General features: G+C 37.8%; 1 protein-coding gene across 3 annotated transcripts in view; it reads right to left on the bottom strand.

The window, feature by feature from the left end:
• Window positions 1–329: 329 nt before the first annotated feature.
• Window positions 330–17,941, bottom strand: part of itpk1b (inositol-tetrakisphosphate 1-kinase b) — a 97,292-nt gene continuing 79,680 nt past the window's right edge. For 2 of the 3 annotated variants that reach the window (XM_051722361.1, XM_051722362.1), the window contains 4 exons: window positions 16,846–17,011; window positions 8,279–8,346; window positions 7,134–7,296; window positions 330–2,762 (listed from right to left, as the gene is read on the bottom strand). In XM_051722361.1, the coding sequence (XP_051578321.1) occupies window positions 2,443–2,762; window positions 7,134–7,296; window positions 8,279–8,346; window positions 16,846–17,011 (717 nt within the window). In that variant the 3' untranslated portion in view covers window positions 330–2,442. Of the gene's footprint in view, window positions 2,763–4,984; window positions 5,077–7,133; window positions 7,297–8,278; window positions 8,347–16,845; window positions 17,012–17,941 lie in introns of all 3 variants that reach the window. The other variant, XR_007899610.1, reaches the window with a different exon arrangement.

Here is a 17,941-nt window from a genome sequence, read left to right on the forward strand (position 1 = left end):
CTGAGGAGAATCTATGGCTTTTGAAAATAAATGCCCTCTTAAGCTGGGGTATACATTTTTTAAAGTTTTCTATCACAACATATACAAGCGCATTTCCAGAAAAGGTCTCAAAAGCTGCAGTTCTTAACAATCCTAAATCACATTGCTGTGTAGTTACATTTAATTCATTTATACAATTTACTGCTAAATGTGCCACTCTTTTGAAACACGCATCATGTTTGCATACAAACGCAATTATTTCATGTCTATCTAACTGCATAAAACTTAAATAATTTGTATTCATTAGTCTTTTTCAAACAGGTTATCAATTATAAACAAAATAGGTAAAATCTATGCAAATTTTCCTTTTAATTCAGAAATGGTTACCTAGCAAAGCGTTTAACCCTTTGGGGAATAGATGTGTCCTTCTGTGCAATTAGAAACAAAGCAATACTCCAGACATATACATTAACATCAATCTTACACAGTTTGTTCATACATTTCAAGGGTGTGTACTAATCTGAAGCGTCTGAATAGTCACAGAAATGACTTGCTGGATCACATACAAAACATAAGAACTTTTAAAGGATCATATGCTAAAAAAGCATTACACACACACACGTACAGTATGCACACACACAAGGAATGTCATAATATCCTCTTGCAACTGTCCAACAAAACTCGACACTGACGAATAACAGAATATTAGCCTCTATTGGTAAGTTGACTTTTATAATACTAACAAAACAAAAATGGCCCTTGACTGGAATTCATTTTTAGAACCATGGGTTCCTTTAATAATTTCTAATGGTTGTTACTAACATTTTACTAACAAGTTTATGTGGTTGACAAAAGTCAGACAAACGTTGTAGTCCTAATGTAGCTGATGCTCATAAAGCATAAAAAAAAAAAAAAAATAAATAAAAACTTGCTTAAAGGTATGAAAGTTATAACCAAAACAAAGGTCTCTTCAAACGACATTATCCCCAGACTTTATGCATAAATCGAAAAAAAACTTTTCGAAAAACCCATTTGAAATTTCAGAGAAAACCAATGGCTAAACTTCTGGGTTGGCTTACAAAATGACTGACTGAATAGTTCCAATCACATTTCATGTTTTGATGCACTAAAAAGCACATGCAAAATGTCAAGTGTCACATATATGGCAATATGATGAAAGTCTTCTGAAGCATTATGAAAAAATTACAGAGTGTCACAAGATCAAACGCAGTGGCACTCAGTCTATGAGAACCGCAAGCTCTGCCATTCATTTGACTCTTGGTTAAGAGCAGATTTGTTGACACTGCACAAAGATATCCAGTATACCGTGGATCATCTCAGTATAGGATATCTACTACATACAAAGCACATTATAGGTGTTCTGATGGTGGGATTATTGGGTGTGTTTGTGTGTGTTCAAGGTCAATTAAAGACAGATTTTGATTAAAAAATTGGTTCAGCCAAAAACGTACACAAATTACAATGAATGGGAACTTGAACTTCAAGCTTTAAATAGGATGCAAAATCATCATGAAAGTAGTATAAACCTTCTGAAGCCATATGATAGCTTTATGTGACGAACAGACCAAAATGTAAGTCATTATTCACTGATAATCTTGATATGCACCTTAGGTCTTCTTTGGCATGTTCATTGGAGTTCCTGAGAAAAGTAGCATTGTCCAATTCCTAAAATAATCGTTCTTCTGAGCTGGATTTGTTCACAAATCTGGCCTGAAAGATTAATTCAAGAATGGGGCTGATCTGGTCACAGGGGTTAACAGCTCAGTGGTGGAGAAGATGCTTGTTCCTTGTTGAATTTTAGCTTGTTCGTACACAAAGGTTTTGTATGGTTTCAGAACACTTGAAATACAGCATATCGAATGATATGGCCTACTTTTAAGATACTTTCATGGTGCTTTTGCATCCTTTTTGAAGCTTGAAAGTTTCAGTTCCAATTCATTGTAATCGAACGTGAAAGATCTATCAGTACTTTATTACAAATTTCTTCTTCTGAGGAAAAAAAGTCATACAGGTTTGGAACAACATAAGGACGAGTAGCTGAAATGATCAGCGAATTTTCATTTTTGGCTTAACAATTTCATGAAGTTGTTCCATCACAACATAAGAGTACTTCAAAAGAGAAATTTCTTCCAGCTAAAAATGCCCAACCTGTCTAGTGTGTTCACTAACTAACATCCACTAATTCTGCATTGTGAATCAGGATAAAACTGAAAATCAATATTGAGTTCCCAAAAGTTCACATTAAAGTACTGTGAGTAATAAGACTAAGGAGAAAGAACAAAAATACATTTACAAAGGCATAGGAGAAATAATCCAATGCCCACTATCAACATTATTATGATTATTCCCAGTCTAGTTTATTTCTGATATATTATTAGTATAACAGTTATTATTGTTATTGAAATTATTCACTTTGTTTTCACAATTTTGGCATGGGGGGAGTCATTGTGACGTGGCCTTAGTGGCTATCGTGGACACGCAGTGCTGTTGGAAGTTGGGTGACATGGCCGTGTTGCAACTCAGTCTCTGACGCGTCCCCTTCAGACCACCGTCTCCCTCCACGATCCAGGGGTTGCTGTCTGGTTCCTTTCCCAGCATGCTACAGCACTCCTGTGAGGGGGTGCAGCTACGCTCTCCTGCACCTAAAGCTGTGAGTTGGCCGGCGGGGGGCGGAGCCGGGGAGTCATTGGAGGAGTGGTCTTGGAGGACGCTGATGATGTGGTTGAGAAGGTCATTGAAGAACTCAGGAACGCCCTCATATCCTGAAGAGAGAAGAGACAATGTCTAAAATCTGGAAACAAACTTACATTCAGGTATGGAACGGCCACTTTTCACGATCCAATCAAGCCTCAGCCTATGTTTTTTCTTGTTGAATATTCCGTTTCACTCGCAAATTCGCTCACTAATAAATTGGACTAATAAAGTGCTGACGTGGTCTTCTGCTGCTTTAGCCCATCCACCTTAAGGTTCGACATGTTGTGTATTCTGAGATGCTATTCTGCTCACTACAATTGTACAGAGTGGTTATCTGAGTTACCGTAGCCTTTCTGTCAGCTCAAACCATTCTGACCATTCTCTGTTGACCTCTCTCATCAACAAGACGTTTCCATCCGCAGAACTGCCACTCACTGGATGTTTTTTGTTTTTGGCACCATTCCGAGTAAATTCTAGAGACTGTTGTGTGTGAAAATCCCAGGAGATCAGCAGTTACAGAAATACTCAAATCAGCCCATCTGGCACCAACAATCATGTCAAGGTCGAAATCACTGAGTTCACATTTTTCCCCATTCTAATGGTCGATGTGAACATTAACTGAAGCTCCTGACCCGTATCTGCATGATTTTATGCATTGCACTGCTGGCACACGATTGACTGATTAGATAATCGTGTAAGTAGGTGTACAGGTGTTCCTAATGAAGTGGTCTGTAAGTGTATGTCACACTACTGAAGTAAAATGAATTGCAAACAGGGTTTCACAAAGACTTTAAAATAAGCTGTAAACAATTTTTTAAAAGCTTTATGTGGCAAGGATGCATGCAGAGACGCTTACAGATATTAAAGGACAGTTCCAAAGGCAGGTGCCCTCAATGTATTAATTAAATACACACTCACCACAGGACGTGAATTGAACAGGTCACCTAAGTGTGACGTTCAAGTACTGTATGTAATCAATGAACTGTTTACATTAAAACTTGACATCCAGCTGAAACAGTTTATAGAACCCAGTGAGGACTTTTATTAATTATTTATATGCAGTTTGTGCTGCATCATGGGAGAGGAAAATACCAAATATGAATGGAAATAATGCCATAATTTGTATGTTAATGATGATGATTATGATCTGTTTTGCATATGCCATTTTTCATAATGTTCTCTTATGAATTTTGTTTTGGTGGGGATGACCTGTAAGGGTGAGATTTAGTCTCGAGAGTTGAGTTTATTGTTATTTTGGAGGTTTTTGAACACCTGCACCTAGGTTAAATCATTTTTATTTATGCTTGTAAATAACTGGAGTTGTATACATCTGTAAATATTTTTTCTATTTGGATATTTTTGGATAACTATTTTTGGCACTTTTTTCACTTGCATTTACAGTGGCAAGAAAAAGTTTGTGAACCATTTGGAATTACCTGCATTTATAAATTTGTCTTAAAATCTGGTTTAATCTACATCCAAGTTACAATAATGAACAAAAACACAATCTGTTTTAACTAATAACACACAAATTATTGTATTGTTCTTATACATTTTCAATACATCATTCAAACATTCACAGTGTATGTTGGAAAAAGTATGTGAACCCCTAGGCTAATGACGTCAACAAAGCTAATTAGAGTCAGGAGTTGACAAACCTGACATCCAATTAATGAAACGAGATTGGAGGTGTGGGTTAGAGCTACTTTGACTTATAAAAAGCACTTAAACATTTTAAGTTTGCTATTCACAAGAAGCATCTGCTTGCATGAACCATGCCTCGCAAAAAGAGATCTCAGAAGACCTACGATCAAGAATTGTTGCTTTGCATAAGGAAAGGTTTACAAAGTTATCTCGAAAAGCTTATTCATCTGTTCACAGTTAGACAAATGCTCTATAAATAGAGACGATTTAGTACTGTGGCTACTCTCCCTAGAAGTGGCCGTCCAGACAAGATGAATCAAAGGGCACACCGCAGAATGCTCAGTGAGTTCAAAAAGAACCCTAGAGTGACAACTAAAGACTTGAAGGAATCACTGGCCTGATTAACATCTTTGTTCATGAGTCTACTACACGGAAAACATTAAACAGGCATGGTGTCCATGGCAGGATTCCACGAAGGAAGCCGCTGCTCTCCAACAAAAATATTGCTGCATGCCTGAAATTTGCCAAATACCACCTGACACCACATTGCTACTGGGAAAATGTTTTGTGGACTAAAGAAACTAAGGTTGAATTGTTTGGGAAGAACACGCAGCACTAAGTAAAGTGTAAAAAGGGCATTGCATACCAACTTGAAAACATCATCCCAACAGTGAAAAATGGTGGAGGGAGCATCATGATTTGGAGCTGCTTTGCTGCTTCAGGGCCTGGAATGCTTGCCTACATTGAAAGAAAATGAATTCCCAAGTTTGTCAAGATATCCTACCGGATAATGTCAGGGTGGCTGTGCGCCAGCTAAAGCTCAGTAGCAGTTGGGTGATGCAGTAGGACAATGACCCTAAAATTCTAAGTAAATCCACTACAGAATGGCTTCAAAAAAAAAAGAAAATCCACCTTTTGGAGTGGCCCAGATAGAGCCCAGACCTTAACCCAATAGAGATGCTGTGGAATGACCTCAACAGAGTCGTTCACACCAGAATAATGGTCCAAAATTCCTTCTGAACATTGTGCGGGTCTAATCCGCAGTCAGCGGAAACGCTTGGTTGAGGTTATTGCTGCCAAATGAGGATCGACCAGTTATTAAATCCAAGGGTTCACTTACTTTTTCCACAGCACTGTGAAAGTTTAATGGGATGTGTTCAATAAAGACATTAAATATTATAATTGTTTGTGTGTTGTTAGCTTAAGCACATTGTGTTTGTCTATATTTGTAACTTTGATGAAGATGGGATCACATTTTATGACCAATTAATTCAGAAAACCAGCTAATTCCAAAGGGTTTTCTTGCCACTGTATATACTGGCGGCCAAAAGTTTGGAATAATGTACAGATTTTGCTGTTCCGGAAGGAAATTTGTACTTTAATTCACCAAAGTGGCATTCAACTCATCACAAAATATAGTTAGGACATTACTGATGTAAAAAACAGCACAATCACTATTTGAAAAAAGTCATTTTTGATCAAATCTAGACAGGCCCCATTTCCAGCATCTATCACTCCAACACCTTATCCTTGAGTAATCATGCTAAATTGCTAATTTGGTACTAGAAAATCACTTGCCAATATATCAAACACAGTTGAAAGCTATTTGGTTCATTAAATGAAGTTTAACATTGTCTTTGTGTTTGTTTTTGAGTTGCCACAGTATGCAATAGACTGGCATGTCTTAATGTCAATATTAGGTCAAAAATGGCAAAAAAGAAACTGCTTTCTACTCATCAGTCAATCATTGTTTTGAGGAATGAAGGCTATACAATGCTTGAAATTGTCAAAAAAACAAAGATTTCATACAGAGGTGTACACTACAGTCTTCAAAGACAAAGGACAACTGGCTCTAACAAGAACAGAAAGAGATGTGGAAGGCCAGATGTACAACTAAACAAGAGGATAAGTACATCAGAGTCTCTAGTTTGAGAAATAGAAGCCTCACATGTCCTCAGCTGACAGCTTCATTGAATTCTACCCGCTCAACACCAGTTTCATGTACAACAGTAAAGAGAAGACTCAGGGGTGCAGGCCTTATGGGAAGAATTGCAAAGAAAAAGCCACTTTTGAAACAGAAAAACAAAAAGAAAAGGTTAGAGTGGGCAAAGAAACACAGACTTTGGACAACAGATAATGGAAAAGAGTGTTATGGATCTTAACCCCATTGAGCTTTTGTGGGATCAGCTAGACTGTAAGGTGCGTGAGAAGTGCCCGACAAGACAGCCACATCTATGGCAAGTGCTACAGGAAGTGTGGGGTGAAATGTCACCTGAGTATCTGGACAAACTGACAGCTAGAATGCCAAGGATCTGCAAAGCTGTCATTGCTGCATGTGGAGGATTTTTTGATGAGAACTCTTTAAAGTAGTTTAAGAAGTTCTGAATTTTTTTTTCAATTGTAATAGTAATTTTTCACATTATTAATGTCCTGACTATACATTGTGATCAGTTGAATGCCACTTTGGTGAATAAAAGTACCAATTTCGTTCCATAAGAGCAAAATCTGTACATTATTCCAAACATTTGGCCACCAGTGTAAATACGCTTGAGATAAAATAACTAATGCCATAAACAAAACCTCCATTATTCACTGGGACTGCAGGCCCAATCAAACCTAGACAATTTGTAAGCATGCTACTGCATCCTGACCAAATAACACATAATGAACAGTATGGAAATAGTATGGAAAATAAATAGCTATGAAAAGTTTCCCATTAACATTACAAAACCATGTATATACTTTCTAACTAACATGGGAGAGTTGGTTGAAAGTTTGCATGGAGAGATACACACCAGGGAATGCATTGATGTCAATGACTGCGTGTTGGCCCGTCTGGTTGTTTATGATGACATCGATGCCAAAGAGCGAAACCCCTAGAGATTCCCTCAGGGATTTACACAGCTCCCTGATGACAACATCATTGGGTGGCTGGGAGACACCTTCTACATTATCTCTCTATCAAAGATGTGAATAGTAGAGCAAAAAGTGAATTAAAGAGCTTTTGTTTCAAAATGTATCATATGCAGTATGCATCCTTAAGTTCTTGTAAAACATATTTGTGTAAACTAAATCACTTTGCTGTAGTGAACGTGTGTAGACTAGCACAGTGGTTCTCAACTGGTGGGTAGCAGGTCTGTTCTGATAGGTAGGGTCATGGACAGCATGGAAACAATGAAAAATGTAATTAACATAATACAAATAAGCATGCATCTAATCATGCAAATTTAGAAGAGCAAAATAAATAGAGCGCTTGCTATATCATTTTGTTGCTGACGTCAAAGGATGTGCTTCCAGAGTCTATAGTATTTTGGCACAAACTCTCTTGGTAGACGCTAGCCGAATTAGGCAGATACCAACATGGACAGGTTGCATGACATGACCTCGTTCCTGAAAAGCATGGACAAAACTACTCAAGGTAAAAGAAATATGAATAAATGTAGTAAATTTGGTGTTTATGTTATACTGACACCTAGAGGTGTAGATGCAGCATCAAGCAAAAACACTGATGTCAATGTAAAAATGCCATGATTAATCCTGTGAGTGAAAGCGCCCAATTACAGGTGATTAATGAGATAAAGTGAGTAATATTCCGCTGGTCATATAATCTCAACTCTAGGACTGATGTGACTAGAGTCGTCATCTCATGTTGATGTACATCATTTCACAATAAATAAATAAATAAATAAATAAATACTATTAATTTGTTTCTGTTTAAAAAATTAGCAAATAGCCTACTGTGTGCACCTTTAACATACATTGTAATGGCATTCTGTTGCAAATATAAGGGACGTTTTTTGTTTGCTTTGGTATGATAAACAATTCTGGTGCCATTTTAGGTCATCACATATTGTCCCAATTAAAATCTGGGCCCTGAATGAAGATCAGTTAAGAACCACTGGACTAGAGAACATTTACTTTAAACTAAATGGTAACTTACAGATGTGAGGTCGGACGACGACTCAGGCTTGGAAACATTGTGGCTGTTGAAGAAAATCGCTTTTCTGTCTGCAAAGGGAAAACACCAATTAATATGATCATCAAAAAAAACTTTCATTTGCAAGTCAGTAAAATAAGAGTAAAAGTGTAAGTGTGCAGGAAGCCACTAGAAAGCAGCAGAGGACTACACTTGAGTTTAGAGATTCAACAGCCTTTAGGAGTGCCAGGCAGAGAGGGAGGAGGGAAAGAAAGAGAAAGCAAGTGAGAGCGAGAGAGATAGAGAAATAGGAGGGGGAAAAACAATTTAGTGCCAAAAGGATGCTGGGATTTATGAGCTCCCACTCAAATGGCAGTAAAGAATGAAATATATTTAAAGTGAGACAGCACAACACTATTGAGGTGTCCTTCTTTCTACAGTCATCAAGCTATACTAAATATTTATAATCTATTTATCCTCAAGAATAATATCTTTTTGAACTTTTTAGGATCTCAGAACATTCCTCTTAACTTGGATAGCGTCTAAACATGTTAATGGAACATGAAACATGTCATCAAATCTCTTAAAGGTTTTAACAAATTTATTTCAAAGTGTGTTTGCAGAACCCAAATTTAAGGGTACCAGATTCATTTCAGGGGATTGAGAGCAGTTTGCCTGAATTTTGTCTTGTATGTGAATGCTCCAAACTAACACAAGACTTAAAATTAGATCTGGGCCCATATTCACAAAGACTTTTTTTCTTACCACTTGGAGTTCTCCAAAAAGTGTCTAATTAAGAGTTTTTGCTTAAAACCTATTCACAAAACTGCTAAGAGCATGTTTTACTAAGGAACAGGGGGAAGTCTTAAGGAAAGAGTAATTATACAGACAGACAGACACAAATAGTAATAGATAGACAGACAGACAGAAAAAGAGATAGATAGAAACAGACAGACAAATAGAAAAGACAGAAAGTGTAATAAACAGACAGACCGAAAGAAGACAGAAATAGTAATATAGACAAACAGACAGACAGAAATACAGACAGACAGACAAAAAACAGAAAGAGTAATAGACAGACAGATAGAAAGAAGACTGAAAGAGCAATGTAGACAGACAGACAGAGACAGACAGAAAGAGTAATACACAGACAGACAGATACAGATAGACAGACACATAGATAAAAAACAGAAAATATAATATATAGACAGACAGAGAGATAGACAGATAGAAAATAAAGACAGACAGACAGTTAGAAAGAAAAGACAGAAAAAGTAATGTAGACAGACAAACAGATAGACAGAAAGAGAGAGTAATACACAGACAGACAGATACATAGACAGACAAAAAAAACAGAAAGAATAATATATAGACAGACAGACAAACAGACAGAAAAGACAGAAAGAGTAATATACAGACAAACAAACAAACAAAACAAACAAACAGACAGTTTTGGCAAGTCGTTTAGGACATCTACTTTGTGCATGATGACTAATTTTTCCAACAATTGTTTACAGACAGATTGTTTCACTTTTAATTGACTATATCACAATTCCAGTGGGTCAGAAGTTTACATACACTAAGTTAACTGTGCCTTTAAGCAGCTTGGATTATTCCAGAAAATGATGTCAAGCCTTTAGGCAATTAGCTTCTAATAGGCTAATTGGAGTCAATTGGAGGTGTACCTGAGGATGTATTTTATAGAGGCCCTATTATGCTTTTTGGGATTTTATCTTCCTTTTAATGTGTAATATAGCGGTTTGTGCATGTAAAATGTCTGCAAATTTACAAAGAACAAAGTCCATGCCAAAGGGAATTACTCGCTCCCACAGAAAACACTGCTCCTGAACTGCCTGAAACACTTGGTTTGCAGTGCAGCCATTACTTCCGTGACTTAGCTATGTCACTATGTAACACATTTGCATAATGCCTGCCTAAGGGCTACTTCGGTTATGGTAAGGGGCATTACATTTCCAACACATGCTCTAAGCGGTTGACCAATCACAACAGACTGGGCCAGCTGACCAATCAAAGCAGACTGGGCTTTTCGGAAAGGGGGGCTTTAAAGAGACTAAAACATAATGTTTCAGACAGAGGGTGAAAAGAGGTGCTGCAGCAATGCACAGCATGAGAAAAATGTGTTTTTTGAACATTAAAGCATGTAAACCTATTCTAGTAGACCCCCAAAATAAAATTATAAACCTCTAAATGAGCATAATATGGGCACTTTAAGGCCTACTTTCAAACTCAGTGCCTCTTTGCTTGACATCATGGGAAAATCAAAAGAAATCAGCCAAGACCTCAGAAAAAACATTGTGGACCTCCACAAGTCTGGTTCATCCTTGGGAGCAATTTCCAAACACCTGAAGGTACCATGTTCATCTGTACAAACAATAGTACGCAAGTATAAACACCATGGGACCACGCAGCCATCATACCGCTCAGGAAGGAGACACATTCTGTCTACTAGAGATGAACATAGTTTGGTGCGAAAAGTGCAAATCAATCCTAGAACAACAGCAAAGGACCTTGTGAAGATGCTGGAGGAAACAGGAAGACAAGTATCTATATCCACAGTAAAACGAGTCCTATATCAACATAACCTGAAAGGCTACTCAGCAAGGAAGAAGACACTGCTCCAAAACTGCCATAAAAAAGCCAGACTACAGTTTGCAAGTGCACATGGGGACAAAGATCTTACTTTTTGGAGAAATGTCCTCTGGTCTGATGAAACAAAAATTGAACTGTTTGGCCATTACGACCATCGTTATGTTTGGAGCAAAAAGGGTGAGGCTTGCAAGCCGAAGAACACCATCCCAACCATGAAGCATGGGGGTGGCAGCATCATATTGTGGGGGTGCTTTGCTTCAGGAGGGACTGGTGCACTTCACAAAATAGATGGCATAATGAGGAACAAAAATTATGTAGATAAATTGAAGCAAAATATCAAGACATCAGCCAAGAAGTTGAAGCTTGGTCGCAAAGTGTCTTCCAAATGGACAATGACCCCAAGCATACCTCCAAAGTTGTGGCAAAATGGCGTAAGGATAATAAAGTCAAGGTATTGGAGTGGCCAGCACAAAGCCCTGACCTCAGTCTGATAGAAAATTTGTGGGCAGAACCGAAAAAGCATGTGCGAGCAAGGAGGCTTTCAAACCTGACTCAGTTACACCAGTTCTGTCTGGAGGAATGGGCCAAAATTCCAGCAATTTATTGTGACAAGCTTGTGGAAGGCTACCCAAAACATTTGACCCAAGTTAAACAATTTGAAGGCAATGCTACCAAATACTAACAAAGTGTACGTAAACTTCTGACCCACTGGGAATGTGATGAAAGATATAAAAGCTGAAATAAATCTCTACTATTATTCTGACATTTCACATTCTTAAAATAATATAATGATCCTAACTGACCTAAAACAGGGAATGTTTTCTACAATTAAATGTCAGGAATTGTAAAAAACAGAGTTTAAATGTATTTGGCTAAGGTGTATGTAAACTTCTGACTTCAACTGTATATTTTACTCTTTCTGTCTTTTCTGTCTGTCTATCTATCTGTCTGTCTACCTATTACTCTATCTGTCTGTCTTTTTTTAATAAATTTTTTTTATCCCCTTTTCTCCCCAATTTGGAATGCCCAATTCCCACTACTTAGTAGGTCCTCGTGGTGGCGCGGTTACTCACCTCAATCCAGGTGGCAGAGATCAAGTCTCAGTTGCCTCAGCTTCTGAGACCATCAATCCGCGCATCTTATCACGTGGCTCATTGTGCATGACACCACAGAGACTCCAAGCATGTGGAGGCTCATGCTACTCTCCACGATTCACACACAACTTACCACGTGCCCCATTGAGAGCGAGAACCACACATTATAGCGACCACAAGGAGGTTACCCCATGTGACTCTACCCTCCCTAGCAACTGGGCCAATTTGGTTGCTTAGGAGACCTGGCTGGAGTCACTCAGCACACCCTGGATTCGAACTCGCGACTCCAAGGGTGGTAGTCAGCGTCAATACTCGCTGAGCTACCCAGGCTGTCTTAAATGTATTTGATAAGGTGTATGTAAACTTCTGACTTCAACTGTATAGACAGATAGATAGATAGATAGACAGATAGAGTAACAAATAGACAAAAAAACAAACAGACAGACAGATAGTAGGGCTGGGCGATTTGTCAAATATTAACGTTATAATCTAGATAATTTAGCTGAAGATGTAACCAATATCGTCAATATCACGATGATTTTAATGTGCTTTCATTTGACCATTAAGTTTCATAAAGAGCGCATTAGTAGATTAATTTCACGATATTTCAGGGCTGTACAATTAAAAAAAAATAGCATAAAAATAGCAAGTTGGTCATATGTGATTATTAATCCACAAATGGCTGTGACACAGTCTGTGTGTGATTCAGAACAAACCAGTGACCTGCTGATCTGTGTGCTTGCACATGGCGGTGCTCTCAGATCAGTTCATGTACACTGTGAACTCAAAGTAATGCAGGTTCAAGCATTCGTGCAATTCCAAACATTAGTAACCGCTACAAGTTATTATACAAATCTACAAACGTGGCACCGTATAACAGAAAAGGAGAAAATTACAGCGTTTCAGGAAATGCGGAACATTGTAAACTGTCAAATACACATTGCCTTTTCTGTGTCACAATAAAAGCTCCTTGTGAAGTTGAAATAAAACAGCACTTTCGGTGTCAAAATAAAAGCCCCAGGTGGAGGTGAAGTAAACAGGAAGTAATATAACAGGAATATATTACTTTTGTATAACATAAATTTAATAATCAGAATAATAATTATAATTATAACAATCAACCTGACGTGTCCCACAGTAATAATTTAGTATTATGCAATGTTCAACTGGGGTTTCAAAAATAAGTCAGTGAACAAAGTATAGGTCTCTGCAGAACAGTAATGGGTTTTTTCAAATCTGTGGGTGTCTTCAAACTGGGATGGGCCTTTCTAAACTTTCCAATGAAATTAGGGTATCTCAATATTTTGAAAACACCCACTGGTTGGGAAAAGCCCATTTTTGTTCTGCAGATATGCAAGTCTCCAGTGAAGTAGCTTTGCACACCTTGTTCATTCACAAAAACATTAGAAAAAAACATTTGAATGTAAATAATGCTTTTTATTAAGCTACAATGTATTATTGTTTATGAAATATAAATATAAAGTGCATATCAATGAAAATGATAGAATTTCACCGTCCCTTGTGTTTATTTAATGAGAAACGAATTATAAAATTTTTAGTTAATGTCCATCAAATATTTAATCTACTTGGCTACAATGGCTATTTGGATAAAATGATGGTTCCTCTAATAAAAAACAAACCAAAAAACCCCAGCCATTTTAGAGCAAATATATAATTATCGAGATGTATCGAATATCGTGAATAAGCTGAAAAATATCAAGATATAATTTAAAATATATCGCCCAGCCCTAACAGATTGAAAGATAGAAAGAAAGATAGGTAGATAGAAAAGTCAGAAAGAATGGGGGCCTGGGTAGCTCAGTGAGTATTGACGCTGACTACCACCCCTGGTGTCGCGAGTTCGAATCCAGGGCGTACTGAGTGACTCCAGCCAGGTCTCCTAAGCAACCAAATTGGCCCGGTTGCTAGGGAGGGTAGAGTCACATGGGGTAACCTCCTTGTGGTCGCTATAATGTGTGGTTCTCGCTCTCGGTGGGGCGCGTGGTTAGTTGTGCGTAGATGCCACGCAGAATAGCATGAAGCCTCCACACGCGCTAGGTCTCCGCGGTAACGCACTCAACAAGCCACGTGATAAGATGCATGGATTGATGGTCTCAGACGCGAAGGCAACTGAGATTCGTCCTCCGCCACCCGGACTGAGACAAGTCACTACGCCACCACGAGGACTTCAGAGTGCATTTGGAATTGGGCATTCCAAATTGGGGAGAAAAGGGGAGAGAAAAAAAGTCAGAAAGAGTTATATACAGACAGACAAACACATAGATAGACAGACAGAGAGAAGACAGAAAAGAGAGAAAGAGTAACAGACAGACAGACAGAAAATACAGAAAGAAAGAAAAATACACAGATTGACAGACAGAGACAGACAGATAGATAAAACAGTAATATATAGACAAAAGACAGACAGACACATAGACAGACAGATAAAAAACAGATAGAGTAAATATATAGACAAATAGATAGACAGAGTAATAAATAGATAGGCAGAAAAACAGATAGACAGACACACAGACAGACCGACAGATAGATACAGTTGTGCTCAAAAGTTTGCATACCCAGGCAGAAATTGTGAAATTTTGGCATTGATTTTGAAAATATGACTCATCATGCAAAAAAAACTATCTTTTATTTAAGGATAGTGATCATATGAAGCCATTTATTATCACATAGTTGTTTGGCTCCTTTTTAAATCATAATGATAACAGAAATCACCCAAATGGCCCTGATCAAAAGTTTACATATGTGAATGTTGAATGTTTGGCCTTGTTACAGACACACAAGGTGACACACACAGGTTTAAATGGCAATTAAAGATTAATTTCCCACACCTGTGGCTTTTTATATTGCAATTAGTGTCTGTGTATAAATAGTCAATGAGTTTGTTAGCTCTCACGTGGATGCACTGAGCAGGCTAGATACTGAGCCATGGAGAGCAGAAAAGAACTATCAAAAGACCTGCGTAACAAGGTATTGGAACTTTATAAAGATGGAAAAGGATATAAAAAGATATCCAAAGCCTTGAAAATGCCAGTCAGTACTGTTCAATCACTTATTAAGAAGTGGAAAATTCGGGGATCTCTTGATACCAAGCCAAGGTCAGGTAGACCAAGAAAGATTTCAGCCACAACTGCCAGAAGAATTGTTCGGGATACAAAGAAGAAAAAAAAACTTCAGGAGAAATACAGGCTGCTCTGGAAAAAGACGGTGTGGTTGTTTCAAATGAGCAGTCACATTTTCAAAATCAATGCCAAAATTTCACAATTTCTGCCAGGGTATGTAAACTTTTGAGCACAACTGTATATTACCAATTCTCCAAGGGTATGCAAACTTTTGAGCACAACTGTAGACAGATAGATGGACAGATGATAGATCAATCGATCTTTCTATTTAATAACTCTCAAAGCTGAGAGTCATCAACTTTCATGTTGATCCTGTGGGAAAATGTTTTTTTTTGGTTGACGAACACTTCTTCAATGATACGATTTAGAAGTCCTCAGAACGAAACTGTCGTGGGTTTAGGAGCTACTTTTAGCGTAAAAATGTTCCATGAATTACTCTAAGATGGAAAATTAAAAATTCCTAAAATTAAGAGAGACACACCTAATTTTTAAGAGTTTATCCTGGCGCATTTTAAGCCCCAGGGATTGAGCAAATAAAATAAATATATTAAAAACTGGTTCTTTATCCCTCTGATCAATTTGGACCACTTAAAGGGGTGTTAGTTTGGTTCTTAAAAAAAAAAAGAAAAAAAAAAAGAAAAGATTCTTAAGGGGCAACATCTTTTCAAATATATCACATAATATATTTAATAACTTAATCAGAACTATATTTTTCTGCCACAACACAATGAAGGTTTTTAAATGAATGATGAATCTCAATTAGGGTGAGAGCATTTAACTTGAACAGGTAAATATAAATTAAATACTAGTTAATTTAATTAGCTACTAAAGTTATGTAAATTAATACAAATAACTCGAAAAACTAGAATACATACTATTAAAACTGAAAAACATAAGTCAAAAACAGTGATGAACAGCAGCATGTATTTTCCAGCATTATTACAGAATACATTATTTTTAGTATATTAATAGCAGCAATAAATACTTAAATATAATAAAGACCTACACAGTGACTCAAATCAGAAAACCATTTTATTAAATCAGTTAATTTAGATGCTTGTTAATGGAAAAGCTACAATATTTTAAAACCAGCTAAGCTACTGTCACGTTACTGAAAAATGTATTAAAGTTAGTAGCAGTGCTACTTTTAGTTAGGAACCCCCCAAAGCAGATTAACAGCCTGATCAAGAAGGTAAATCTGTTAGAAGTTTTCTTTCCATGCTCTCTCGATATCTCTCTGTCTTCAGAATCACTGTGCCATTCACTTTACTTTGTTTCATTAACTTTAACAGGTTTAATTACCTGAATTGTAACACAAGGTGTTAATTAAGTTAAACAAGTTGTAATTAAGTGCAAGTGTATTTGAATAGCAGGCTGCATGTGTACAAGTTCAGCCAGAGTTCAGGCACAGAGCTGACCTCCTAAATTTGCATTAAGCTAACAGGTCACTCTTCCAGCAGGCACAACCGGTTTGTATAGACTACAAAATATCACCATATGCAAACTGTCTATTTTTTACAGCAGCCTGAGGTGGAAACCCGACTTGAGTAAGCACTTGTTACCCACTATTTTCATTGCAAACGCAGCAATGCAAAGGGATCTGGGTTACACAGCGGGATGGTCTCCCAATGCAAATCATGGCAAAACAAACCCAACTGTCCAATCTTGGTGAAATAACACATACCACAACAGTGCCTTTCATTGAAATAACACTTTTAAAGAAATGAAGAGCATGCTGAAGGTTTACCGGATGGTCCAGATGGGAAGTTCTTGAGAGATGGTCTCTCCACCACAGTGTATGACTCCCCCACCACAAACACTTTATATAGCACGGCATTGTGGTTTATAAAACTCTGAATGACACATGGAGGCTTCACGTCCTTTAGGTCCTCAGCACTGAAGATTATAGCCATCTGCAAAGTGAGAAAAAGACAGAAAAAGATCAATATAAATTATCTATCCATGTATACAAACTTTCATTGACAATCTCTATTTGGGTGATTCTCACAAATCCCGTCTAGAAAATGTCCTGATCATGCAGTATTTTAATATATAAAAAATATACTTTTCTAGGCCTTGAAATCACAGTTTCAAATTCCCTAAAGATTCAAGATTGTCCATGACAGTGGCAACCTTGGCCAACACTGAGAAAAAAGCAAAACTTAACATCTGTCACACGACAGATGATAGTCTAAGCAACCCCATTTCAGTCATAACATTTTGCCATAATATTGGCAAAATGTGTAGTTACTGCATTTTGCCCTTGAAGGACAGTATAGCTCCATTCTAAAGGCCCAGGTATACTTCGTTTTTGCGCTTTCCGGATCGGATCGCACCCGGCCGACCGCGTTGCCTTTTTGAGTATACTTTTCTGACCGCGAACGAATAGGAACACGTTCGACGCATGTGCACTACAACTGCTTTGTGACACTCTTTTAGTTCAGTCAATGGGCAGCGCATGCACAGACACGTGCACAGATGGGGACCGCGTCCACTGGTCAAGAAAATCTGGGTGGCACACAGTCAGGCCGTGCGGCTGTGCTGATGACGAAATTTGCATCACGCATACTGTGCGCGCAACGATCAGCAACACGGACACGCGAAGTATACTTTGTCCTTAAAACCTACTGAGCTGCCTACCTAGACAGCATTTTTCAGCAGGATCATTGGCGAGCTTACAAAGGGAGCTCCAAAATTCAAAAGGTACTTGAATCATGTTAGTTGAGCAGAGCTGTTGTTTATGTAGAGCATTCCAAATTAGTCACTTGAGGTTCCATTTTAGTTAGAATGCTGTCTTAGGAAGCAGCTGCCTGCATAGGCAAAGATGAAGTAACTGTTTACAA

The sequence above is a fragment of the Myxocyprinus asiaticus genome, chromosome 17 (genome assembly GCF_019703515.2).
Source record: "Myxocyprinus asiaticus isolate MX2 ecotype Aquarium Trade chromosome 17, UBuf_Myxa_2, whole genome shotgun sequence".
Lineage (NCBI taxonomy): Eukaryota > Metazoa > Chordata > Actinopteri > Cypriniformes > Catostomidae > Myxocyprinus > Myxocyprinus asiaticus.